The sequence below is a fragment of the Carcharodon carcharias genome, chromosome 14, assembly GCF_017639515.1.
Source record: "Carcharodon carcharias isolate sCarCar2 chromosome 14, sCarCar2.pri, whole genome shotgun sequence".
Classification (NCBI taxonomy): domain Eukaryota; kingdom Metazoa; phylum Chordata; class Chondrichthyes; order Lamniformes; family Lamnidae; genus Carcharodon; species Carcharodon carcharias.
This window is the reverse complement of record NC_054480.1, coordinates 70726254-70739369: the sequence shown is the minus strand read 5'-3', so window position 1 is coordinate 70739369 and position 13116 is coordinate 70726254. Positions and strand designations below refer to the sequence as shown.

The window sequence follows — 13116 nt, the reverse complement described above, 5'->3', positions numbered from 1 at the left end:
TTTAATTCAGAAATCCAGCATTTTTAATTCTTAAAGTTCATTTGCCAAGTGGTCAGCAATGGTGTGCAAGTTAGTGTTCAAGGGCTGGCCACAAATAGGCACAAAGGGCAAAATGGCCTCCTTCTGTGTTGTATAATTCAATGGTTAATCTATGACAATCATGTTGAAGGCCAACTGTGCTAAATTTTTGAACTTGGGCAATGTTGACAAAAATCTCACATCATTATATGGCCTTAAAGTTTTGTACGTGCAGTCCACGTAAAGCAGCTGTTCCTGTAATACACGGTACCACACCCAGTTATCATCAATTTTACAAGTCTGAGCCACTTTCAACTCTTCAGTGTCTTCTCAATGGCCTGCATCTCCTCTACGGTTAAAGGGGAAAGATTGAATCCTTTGAGTTCAGGTTTTCCTAGAATAAGAGAATTAAGTTAAGAGAATCAGAATCATCAGCAGGAGTCACCATACTATGATTAAATAATGAAGCAGGGACAAGCAACACTGGTCCCAACTGGAAAGAAGTGAGACACAAGGAAAGAATCCCATACTGCACAGCTTTTAAAATAAATTTAAAAACTCATTTGCCAAGTGCTCAATTATGGTTAGTATATCGAAGAAGCTGGTTAAGAGGATTTTAATCAAGGAATAACAGTTTAGATAAAATAAACATTGGGCATTCATTCAAATAAAACAAGGGAAAGTAGGCAGGTCCAGGACAAATTTAAATTGAAAGGAGATTTAAAGAAGAGCTACTTTACTCCATTGTAAAAATTTGAAATAATATGCCCAGCAGGGTTTTAGGAACAAAAACAGCTATTTACAATATTGGAAATTTAGGGCACTAGAAGGTGAGCTTCAATTTACTGTCCTCATTCCAAACATTTATTTTCTTCTTTTTGAAAATGTGGGGTGTTAGCTAACCTCCCGCAAAAGGAGAAGCACTTGTATGGAGAGAAAGTAAGCAGCTTTGAAGGAAACATGCCATTGTGGCAAATCTGTTCCTCACTGAACACTTTCATACTTAAAGTGTTAAGAAGATGAGCAACAGGGTTCCCTCCCTCTTTGCCACTCAAGTCAATGTCAATTCCAGTGCCTCATCACTCCACTGGCTGAGATCAGCTAAATCAAAACAGGGTTGAAATGATTGAGGGCCGTGGGCAGCTTTAGGTATACTTTACACACATGGAAAGTTAAAGAAACAGGTTAAAAAGTCACCTTGAGCCTCATTTAAACGATTGACTTTCACCTTCAGCTGATTATAAAGCTTACGTATCTCTTCATCCAACTGTTCTTGGTCTGAAATATCAAAGTAATGCTTGGGTTAAACTAAGATAATTGTTCATATCAAATTATCACTTGTGGAAGAAGTTGATGAAATGTGACTTATGAAGGTCAATTACAATAATAAGTCCCATATTCTTTTGTGTTCAGCCCAACCTGTCGTAACAATTCTATAGAATTTATAGTCAACACACCGTTTGGCCCAAATGTGCTATGATTCACACAGGCCTCCTCCCATTCTATCGGTATAGCTTTCTCCCCTAAACACAGACCAGCAATTGAGCCTGAATCCTGGACTTTATATAGTTCCATGGCATGTTAACCAATAGTTACAGGGTTTTTTTTTCTCTCCAGAGATTATTTTACTGAGGGCATCTTCAGGTTGTGCCTATGGATTAGTAGCAGTCTGCTCAATGGGGGATACTGTTGATCAATGTTCACAACATATATTTTCCAGAAGGTGTCAATAGGTAGCCCTGTCCAGCTGAAATTTCTCTCCACTGGCTTAGAGCACTGAGACATATGAACTACTGTCATAGCTGAAAATCTGCCAACTCAAAGATCAGAAAATGATCTAGGTGTACTTTGCAGTGCTATATTCACAATTTGGAATTGTTACCTTTGCTTCTCATTTTAGTATAAAATACTGCTTTTGGGCTTTGCATGTTAGGTCAAAGCTCACTGACTATTTAAAATTTCTAATCAGCTGGCTCCCTATGTCTTTCAGATAATGCGATTCCTCTTAAAAGGTCTCTATCCAATTGACTCAACTACTCCATGTGGTATATTGATGCACTCTCAATAGGCAAGAACCAGAATTTTGTTCTTTTAACCAAAAATGCCAACTATGGATCCAAACTGAAGCTGCTTACAAGGGCTTTTGATCTCATCCTAAACCTATAGATGATGGGGGCAGAAAGCGAAACTGAGAAAAAGAGGGTGATAACTTAAAACATGTTTCTCAAAAATGAAGCAAAATAAGAAAAAAAACTGGAACATTTGGTACAGTAAGGTTGACTATATTTGGATTACTACTAAAGTAAACACATTTAATATGGTATTTTCTAACATTAACCTAATTTCTCCTCCATTAAGGCCTCAGATCCTCTCCCACCAGATTTGGAAATTTTTCAAACAATGCAGTCAGATCACATAATTTAGCATAGTTGCCTACAACCCACATCAGATGGCGGATATCACTCAAACACAAGTTGTTTAAACGAACAAATACTTACCTTTCCGAATCATGTCCCTAGTTCTAGAAGTGGGGAATTTAATAAACATGTTTCCAAAACAAACCATCACGTTACCTGTAAAAGAGATAGTTAGAAATTCAAGTTAGGCAGAATGTCTTTTTGGTTTGATGGCAGCAGCCTGTTAGTGGTGAATATTACTCATGTTGCTATTACATAGTGGCAGCATGAAACAGCTAGCTTCACCTGTTGCTCAAATTTGATACACCTTGCCCTTCCAGAGTAATCTGAGGTAGACTTGGCACTTTTTAGGGCAAAAGGTGATAGCCTTGGGCCCGTTCATGAGTTTGTGCAATATACAGCGCAAAATTATCTGATTGGGGTAACCATTAACCTGCAGGATGTCTTTGATGTGCCCTATTTCAGCATCAAGCTTGCGTGGTGAGCAAATGGCTCAGGCCCTATTTATGAAGTTGCTGATATGGCCAATCTTGTAGCACATGGAACTGCAAGAATCCCAATACATGTCTTGACCAGTGAAAGTAGGCTTGCCTATCACACAAATGAGTAATGTGATAAATGAATTTCAGTGCCAATGATATGAAGGACATACATCCCAAAGACTGGTGGATTGTATCAAACAGCATGTCCCTTTTGCTGTTCAAAACAGGCAAAGTACAGGCCAAAACAGTGTCCAACATTAGATGTGATTCGACAACATTTGCTAAATAATCCTAATAATCCTCTTATGATGAGAACTATGCTGACAACCAATTTAAGATAGTCAGTTGGGCTCACAGTGTGGCACATTTGCATGTACTGAAAGCTACATATATTAATACACAGGGCCCTGTTCTTTGCAGACAGAAAGAACATGTACACACATTGCGCCTGTTTCAGCTAAACAAAATAAGTGACAGATGTTCGCTGATTCATTTCCCAGGGCAATGTCTTGACCAGAGTCAAGCTGCCTGGTTTAAATTTCAAACAATGCTTGACAGTTAACTGTCAGTCACCATCAATTGGTGCATTCTCCATGGCAATGCATCTACCAATCAATCAGCACCCTCTTCTGATACAGTATAAATCCGTTATTTCCCTTGACATTGGCATTTTCTTGCTAAAATGCAAGACGAAAAGCTTTGACAAATTGTCTTTTTTCTTAAAAATCCCACGCAAATCTACTCAACTTGTGGAAAGTGAATTTCAGTGAGAGTTGGAGTGATCAGCCCAGGTGGATTCGAATCAAAAACAGAAAATGAATAATGGGACCCTTTAGAGAGGTGATACATCAGGTATGTGCTTAGCCATGTTCTCACAAAAGGAAGAGAGTATGGAAAGGACAGACTTCCAAAGATAGAAATCCCTGGATGTTTTCAGGTAGAGGTTAAAAAGAAACAGAAAAAGGTATTTTTGATAAATATTAAAAAAGGGTAGTCAAAGGGAGGGTGCAGCCATTTAGGATCAAAAAAATCTTGGAGGCAGATGGCATAGCTGAGGTGTTAAGTGAGAGCTTTGCATCTGTCTTCACTAAAGAAGTCACAATAAAAAAGGGGGAGATGGTAGGGAAATTGGAAAGGACAAAAGTAGATAAGGATGAGAAACAAGAAAGGCTGGCAACATAATGAAAAATATCATCTGGTCCGATAAGATGCTTCTAGGTTACTGAGGGAAGTTAAGGGTGGAACTTGTGAAAACAGGGGACAACTTCAGTTAAAAAAAGAGGAAGTAGAGAACTTTTTCTAGTTCTGATAATACGTCATCAATCAGAAACATTTGGGCTGGATTTTGAACGTGGGATCAGGAACTTGATACTTGTATAAATTCCTGGTACCAACCCTGCACGTGGTCTGCGTCACGCTTGTGAGGCGATCTTAAATTGCAAGTGGCCTAATTGGCCAGATGGCAGCTGGACACCCAATTAGAAGTACTGAGCTCCTCCAGGAGGCAGGAGCTGCCTGCCCGGCACCAGCAGCAACATTAGGTGGTAGCCTGCTGCTTGCCAGTTGGAGCAGGCAGATCCTCAAAGTGCAAATGGCCATGGTAGAGACAGGTAGGAGCTGCACACGTGCAGATGCTTGCTGGACCCAGCGATTCAATTTAAAAAGCCATGCAGAGCAAGTTATTCAAAACATGTGGCAAACTTGACAACTCTTTGGGTTCACTGGAAAAAATTATCCAAAATCTCATCCTGTTTCAGGCAGGCCTTTAAACTGCTAAGGAGCTTATGGGGCAGTTAATAGGAGGCAAGTGCTTTGCCTGCTCTTCCCTCCCACTGATGGCCAATTGAAAATTCAAGTCTGTCCCGGGGGTGTTGGGGTCCCAGCGTGACTTCTGGGACTGTGATTTTCAAGGGCTAACTGCATTGGTTCACGATCCATGGCCTTTTGAAAATCCCAGCTATTAAATCTGATTGTCCCTACAAATGCTGCCAGGCCTGTTAAATATTTACAACATTTTCTATTTTTATTTTAGATTTTGAGAATCTGCAATTATTTGCTTTTGTATTTTACACTAGAGCAAGTGTAGTTGGTCTCCTTAGTACAGGGAAGGTTAAAGAGTAAATTTGATTGAGGTGTTCAAATTCAGGAAGGGTTTGGATAGAGTAAATAAAGGGGAACTGTTTCCAGTGGCAGAAGGATCAGTGACCAGAGGACATAGGAAGTTAGGTAAATAGTTTGACTCTGGGGAATGGGCTGGGGAACAGACCTAATTGCGTAGCTCCTTCGAAGAGCCAACAATGGGCCGTTTGGCCTCCTTTTGTGCTGCATCATTGTATGGCTCTGAGCTGGAATACCTTCACCACAGACCAGCAGTTCAAGAATGTGGCTCACCATCACGCTCTCAAGGTGCAAATGGGAATGGACAATAAATGCCAGTCTTTCTAGCAAAGCCCAACTCCTGATAATGAATTTTGTTAAATTATACAAACACTTTAATACTTTTCTTCTTTTCTATGAGCACTCAATTCTGACAGGAGAGTCTCATTCCAACCATTCTTTCAATCCATTGTTTAGTGGTTGGTAAAGGCATTCATACCAGATTGCTCCGTGCTGTTTTGTAACGCTCTTAGTGCTTCACGGTTCCGATTTCTCTTCACATCCAGATCAACAATCTGAAATTAACCAGATAAAAATACAAAAGTTCAGGCACAACCCTTTGCGCCCATATCCTTTGTGCCTCATGGTACCAATCTTAGAAACCAAATACACTTCTTCACCTTGATTATTAAAAATACTTGGAATTGTTCAATTCAATATTGACCAGTAAACCATGTGGAAAGTTTGCTAAGTTCAAGAGAATTTGTAAGAGAATAGATTTAATTGAATTGTAATAGGAACATGGGAATTGCTAGATGATAGAAGTCCAAGGTCCATATGGTTACCCTTCAACAATCCTGGTGGTCACACATACAACAATGTGAAAGCATTGACTAATCGTAACAATAAATATCAATCCACAACACACCCAGACATGAGGAACAACCCCACCTTCAGGAACCATAGGTTTAAAGCCACCTGTTCCTCTTAAACCTGTTACACTTTATCACAAAAATCTGCAAATTATTTTCAGATGATCCTTCCCATTTTCCAAGCTCACTAAACCACACATGCACATGCACACGCACACACACACAATACTAGACATGTGATCACTAGACTTATTTAGTGCACTGGTATCTAACACAGGCAAGAAAAAAAAATGTAGGGGGACAACTAAAAATGCAAAGAATTTTATTATACGGTGAGATTTTAAGTCTCTTACCTGCTCTCTGAAATGGCCTAGCAAGGCATTCAGTTGTATCAAACCACTACAAAAAAGTCTAAAAATAAAACTGAATGGGCCATCATCGATCCTGGCACTGGAAATAAGAGGTATTACAGCCCAGTTGACCATGCAAAGTCCTCATTACTAACATATGGGGACCTGTCCTACAGATCTGTCAAGCAACAAGTCTTATTTACCAAATCATACCTTTTAGCTTTTCCATCACCATCCTGGGTACATTCTAATACTCAGCAACAGGATAGATCAACTAGAGATGACAGCACAATGGTTTAAATTTCGGAGTCCTCAACGTTGACTCCAGACTCCATGAAGTCTCATGACATTAGATAAAACATGGGCAAGGAAAACTATTGTCCTCCCTTAATTGACAAATCAGTGCTCCTCCAGTTTGAACACTACTTGGAAGAAACACTGTGGTAGCAAAGGCACAGAATATACTCTGGAAGGTGGTGAGGGACCACAATGTCCATCACCAAGAGTGATTCAGTAGCACCAATAATCATCAAGGACTGAAGGACATAGCTGCCATAATGGCTCTGCGACATATGGTGGGAGAACCTACAGGAGGGAAAAGCCTACTTGACCTTGTCCTCACCATCCTACCTGCCATCTATCCATAGCCAAATTGGTAGGAGTTGTTTTGCCACCTAAATCCATGACTGCGGCAACGATAAACTACCCACCATCTCCCCACCCTCTCCTTGACCTGTCTGGAACGTTTAATTCAGTTGATCACACCATCCTCCTTCAATGCCTCTCGAGTTGTCCAGCCAGGTGGGATTTCAATCACCTGGCTCCATTCTTATCTATCTAATCAAAGCCAACAAATCACTTGCAATAGCTTTTCTTCCTGCTCCAGTATCATAAGCTCTGATATCCCCTAAGGTCCTGTCTTTGGAGACACCATCTGAAGTAACTACAGTTAATTTTCACAAGTATGCTGATGACACCCAGCTCTACCTCACCATCACCTATCTTGACTTCCACTATCTATAAATTATTGGGCTGTTGGTCTGACATCCAGTACTGAATGAACAGAAATTTCCTCCAATTAAATACTGGGAAGACCAAAGCCATTGTCTTTAGTTCCTGGCAAACTCTGCACCGTCCCTCTCCCTGGCAATTATCTGAGGCTTAATCATGGGTTTCATAGAAATTCAAATCACATGGCTCTGCACACCCTTTGACAGAAGACTGTGCCAAAGGTCGTAGGGAAAATCTTGATGCACTCAACTACTGTCAGGCAGAACAACTCAGTTAAATGAGGACAACATTCCTGGAACAGCTTAATAGTTGTTTGTGTGCTCTGTCTCAGCTCCTTTACCATTACTATGACGACACCAATAATGGTTCATGCCTGGCTCTGATAAACCAGTTCACAATCAAAATGCTTTCCTTTACAGTGTTGATAGACTGTTAGCAACCTCAGCATAATATTTAACTTTACGATGAGCTTCCAACCAGACTACTTGTTTCTACCTCTAACATCACTTGACTCTGCCCTTGCTGCTGAAATGCTCATCATGCCTTTATTACCTTACGTAATGCACTGCAGCAATTCATCAAGGCTTTGACAGCACTTTCCAAACCCATGATCTCTACTAACTAGAAGAATAAGGGCAGCAGGCGCATGGATATATCACTATCTGCAAATTCTCCAAGTCATGCAACAACCTGACTTGGAAATAAATAGCCATTCCTTCATTGTAGCTGAGTCAAAATCCTGGAAATTCTACCTACACTACTGTGGACGTACCTACATCAAACAGACTGCAGTAGTTCAAAAATGAAGCGCGCCACCACCTCCCAAGGACAATTGGGCATGGACAATAAATGCTGGCTATGCCTGCAACACTCACATCCCATGAATGAACAAAAAAAAAATTAAAAAGGGATTGGATAGCCAGGCAAAGCCCCTTTGGGGGGAAATGATCATTGATACCAGGATCAATGACTGAAAGATGCATTCTTGATGGTGAAGCAGAGGGTGTGTGGAACAAGCAGTAATCCTGAACCAGAGGAATAAAGGGCGAGTGCTATGACATCTAGCTGGAGAAGATCATTAAGTTAAGGTGTACAAAGAGCATAATGGGATTGGAACACAAGGATGCAATTTTTAAAGTACAGAATAGGGACATGGAGCCAGTGAAACCTGATGAGGATGGAGCCCATCTAGATATCAAAGGTCTGCAAGCAACCTGCAGGTCAGAATCTGCTTTAATATCACTTTCTGGGGCATGGTGGAGCAAGATAAGGAAGGTGAACTGTTTATATAGGAGTTACTGTCAGAAGACGAGGAGGAGTTGACTAGAGGCACAGTTAAAGATGGATTCTCAGCAGGCTTTTGAAATGGGTTGGAGAAGCAAGGCAGAAAGATTTCAGATAACTGAAAGATCATAGCTATGAGTTCTGCTACAGAGAACTCAGATGTGGTCACATACAGGAAAGTGCTGATAGGCATGCAGATCAAGATGCTGGGTGCACCAGCTGGCCTACCAGACAGCCTCACATCACTGTCAAGGAGCATAGAGGAGTCTGTCTCCAAATTGGTGAGAGCCCTCAGAGCTTGCTATCTCTGCAGCTCCTGCTCTGTCTCCCTGTCATGTTGCAGACCCAGAGGTATTGCTGTCCCCATACCTTTTGCAGCATTGAGAGGACAGGCCACCTACTGGCTTGCCATCCTTGGGAGGTTTGTAACAACCTCTGGGAAATCCAGAAACTCGGCACAACACCTCTAAAAATACTTGAGTATACTTCCAGGTACTTTTCAGTGGCAGAAGTTCTTCAAAATTAACAAATCTGCAAGTTAAGATGTTTGTGTGCATATAGGCTGGAACACAGGAGGCTACAGCAGTGGTAGGCCACAAGGTTACTTAAAGATGGTGGGCAAACAAAGGTCAACGGTGGTAGCATGTTACAGCTCACTCAGAGTCCAAGTTATTGAGCAACATGCACTTTTACATCTTTGTTGTAGTCTGGAGCTATGGATAGTGATGGTAGAGGCTCCAGCTTTCTTTCTATCACATGGCTGACCAGGAATCTCTCCCACTCTCACTGCCTGCCACTGGTGTGTTGGAAGGATTTCAGGTTGATACTGAACCTGTTTGGCCATGTTATGAATGCGCCTTCCTTAGCCATCAAGTCTTGGCATAGGACTTGAACCTGGAGCTTCTGGCACAGAGGCAGGGGCATTACCCACTGCACCACTAGACCTCCAAAGACAGCAGTCCCAGCAGAGAACTTTTATGCTCCAATTAAATCAGCAAATGGAAACACACCAGTTACAGTCCAAAGGACTACACTAAGTGCTCATGCATAGTACTCAGCTGCACTGGGAAGCTGGACAGCATAGCTAGTCAATACTAAGTGTGGCTCAGTGTTTCAACATGCAAATAAATTTACATTTTAAAGGTCATTTAATGGTTAAGACCCAGCATGATGCATTCCATTTAGTGCCAAAAACCAAAACTTTATGAAGAAATGTTTATCATGTTTTTCTCCTAGAATATAACCCTTGAAATAAATGTAGACACAGAGATTACATATGCATTCTCATGAAGATTTATGCAACAACAACATATTTATATAGCACCTTTAATGTAATAAAATGTTCCAAGGCTCATCACAGGGGCATAATAAAACAAATACTACACCAAGTCACATTAGGAGGTATTAGGGCGAATGAGCAAAAGTTTGATTGAAGAGGTAGGGTTTAAAGGAGGAAAGTGAAGTAGAGAAACAGAAAGCGTTAGAAGGGAATTCTGGGCTTCAGCTGCTGAAGGAACAGCCCCCCCCCCCACCAATGGTGGAGCAATTAGAATTAGGGATGCTTAAAAGGCCAGAATTAGAGGAGCACAGATATCTCAGAGGGTTATAGCACTGGAAAAAATTACAGAGATAGAGACGGGGTGGAGGCATGAGGCTGAAAAGGAATTTGAAAACATGGATGAGAATTATTTTTTAAAAAGGCACTACTTAACAAGAAGTCAGCAAGCTCAGGGGTGATGAGAGTAGGTTATAGGCAGCAGAGTTTTGCGTAATCTGAAGTCTACAAAGGGTATAATAATGGGAGGCAGGCCAGGATGAGGGTTTCAGTAACAGATGAGCTGAGGCAGTGTCGAAGTTATGGAGGTGGAGATAGGCAGTCTTCATGACAGTGCAGATGTGTAGTTGAAGGCTCATCTCTGGGTCAAATGTGACTGCTGTGCAAACAATCTGGTTCAGTCTCTGAAAGTTACCAGGGAGGGGGGGATGGAGAATGTAGCGAGGGAGCGGAGTTTGTAGCAGGGACCAAAGACATTGGTTTCAGTTTTCCCAATATTTAATTGGATGCAATTTCCACTCATCTAGTACTGGATGTCAGTTAAGTAGTCTGATAATTTAGAGACAGTGGAGGGGTAGAGAGGAGTGGTGAGAAGATAGAGCTGGATGTTATCAGCATAATTGTGAAAACTGGTGTGTTTTCGGAATACGACACATGGGGCAGCATGTAGTAGGAGGGGGTTGAGGATGGATCCTCCAGGAACACCAGGGGTAATTGTAATAGGTAGGAAGAAAGGCAATTGCTGGCAATTCTCTGACTACAATCAGGAGAGTACTATCCTAGCCACCTGGAAGACAGTGGAGAGACAGGTGTGATCATCTGTGTTGAAGGCCACAGACAGGTCAAGAAAGTCGAAGATAGTTTACCTTACTTACAGTCACACACATTATCATTTAGTGATTTTGATAAGAACCATTTTGGAAATGTGACAGGGACAAAACATGATCAGCCCAGAAAAAAAGGCACCAAATTGGGAGGTGATAGCATGTTCAAGAATTTACAAGGAAAGGAAGATTGGAGATGGGGCAGTAGTTTAAGGACATTGGGGTCAAGAGTTGTGGGTGATGACTGCAGACTTTAAGGAGGGACAGAACCAGAGGAGAGAACACCATTAACATTGTCAATTAACATGGGGCCAGGAAGTTCAGTAGAAAGGTTCAACAGTTTAGTTGGAATAGGGTTGAAAGGAGGTAGATCTCATGGATGAGTTTGGAGAGGTGATGCAGGCAGGTGAGAGAAACTGGAGAAGAAAGCAAATTCAGGGCCGGTGGGGTGGGGGTGGGGTGGGGGGGGGAGAGTTTAAAGGAAAGGAATTAGTGAACTAGATGGGTTTTTGCAACAATCAATGCTAACTTAATGGCCACCATTACTGGTACTAGCTTTCAATTTCAGATTTATTAACTGGATTTAAATTCCACCAATTGCCATGGTGGATTTGAACCCATGTCCTCAGATCTTTAGCCTGGGCCTCTGGATTACTAGGCTTGACTAGATTTTAAAAAAAGCAGAGAAAAATCCTATTCCTGAGCCAGATTATGGCAGCTGGCTTTGGGAGTGATGAACAGCGAATGGCTTATTGAATTTACAGCCCAGGACACCACTCAGCCCATTGCCTCAGTACTCCCAGGGCAGTTGGCAAAAGAGAAGAGAAATGTCACGCTGGTGCAGTGGATGCTGCTCTCTACAGTGTGGGGCCAACAATGCTGGGAGCTTTTTAACCTTACATTTGTGGGCACAAACACATGTGGAGATATTCTGCTGCCCAGAGCAGTGACACTTGATGAAGCACAGGTTCTAGGATCATCACCAGGCGCAATGAGAACCAGTTCAATAGCGGACACTGTGATCCGTCCAAACCCGAACCGTCATACTACCTGCTGTTTATCGGCCAACAAACTCTCCACCAACTCCTCCACTTCAGTCAGATAGCTTATCACCACCTCTGGCTTCCGCGCCATCTTCACACTGGAATCAGCCCTTCCGATAGTGACCACCCAGAGAACTGTCAATCTGCTGCATCCTCCTGTTTTATTGGCAGGCTGATCCTCAACTGCTATATGATTGGCGGTTGTCATGCCAATCAATGGTAGCCCAGCCTCCAGCTATGACGATAGAGGCGACCCGCGCAGCCTTCTGGGAGCTGTAGTCCTTGCTGGACAGATTCCCTCACTTAACACTGATATCGCAAGATAGGATTCCTCCCAATCGGTCCATTTCGGTGTTCATGAGCCACACGGACCTCCTGCCACCATTTAATCCCTTGCGCCTCATGTGTTTAACTATCTTCCCTTAGTCACCTCAACTACTCCATGTGGTGGGAAGTTCCTCATTTTAACCATTCTATTTACAGCACTCCCAAGTACGATCTAACTAACCTTCAAAAAGCTTCGGAAGCAACATAACTTATCTGCTTTTCAATTTTATCCTTTAAGAAACAAATTCCTGTTCTTGTTTTATTTATAGACTTATTAAGCTGTATCGTTACTTTTAATGATTTTTGTACCTGAATCCTCAATGCCTCTGCTCCTCTAATCCATTTGGATACTATTTTTCCAAGTAGAATGCGGTCTCCTTATTCTTCCTCCCTAAAGGCACCAACTCACATCTATCAATGTTCAATACAGATTTAGCACAACATTCCTATTTTTCAATTCTATCGCTCTAGAAATAAAGTGTAGTGCTTGGTTTGCTTTTTTATGGCCTTGCTAACCCGTGGCACAATGTTTAGCAATTGTTGTTTATACTCCAATATCCTTTTCTTCCTCTACCCCACCTAGACTTGCACCCTCCAAGTAATAACCTCCTAATTCTTCCTACCAAATTATACTACCTCACATTGCATAGACATTCTGCAAGGTTATTGATGTATTCATGTATTTCATTGCAGTCCTCCTATGTTTTAAATACATTTCCTAATTTGGTGTCATTTGCAAAGGTAAGGTTCTTTGCACTTTTCATTCTGCAATTGTGTAGAGCCTTAGTAAGACTATACCTGGAGTGCTATGAGGAGATATTGAGTAGCTAGGTCTG

The 13116-nt window shown here is 41.7% G+C and overlaps 1 protein-coding gene across 1 annotated transcript; it reads right to left on the bottom strand.

Moving 5' to 3' along the window:
* Nucleotides 1-12096, bottom strand: pdrg1 (p53 and DNA-damage regulated 1). The gene is made up of 5 exons (XM_041204942.1): nucleotides 11961-12096; nucleotides 5514-5589; nucleotides 2517-2591; nucleotides 1216-1296; nucleotides 1-412 (listed from the first exon to the last, which is right to left on the bottom strand). The coding sequence occupies exons 1-5, from the start codon at nucleotides 12042-12044 to the stop codon at nucleotides 330-332; spliced, it is 399 nt and encodes a 132-aa protein (XP_041060876.1). The 5' UTR covers nucleotides 12045-12096; the 3' UTR covers nucleotides 1-329.
* Nucleotides 12097-13116: the final 1020 nt, after the last annotated feature.

Coding starts and splice junctions, on each gene's coding strand:
- pdrg1 (XM_041204942.1), bottom strand. CDS start 12,044: ATGGCGCGGAAGCCAGAGGTGGTGATAAGCTATCTGACTGAAGTGGAG. Junction 2,592..5,513: donor AAACAGCACGGAGCAATCTG/GTATGAATGCCT, acceptor TCTCTTTTACAG/GTAACGTGATGGTTTGTTTT. Junction 1,297..2,516: donor TAGGGACATGATTCGGAAAG/GTAAGTATTTGT, acceptor TTGATATTTCAG/ACCAAGAACAGTTGGATGAA.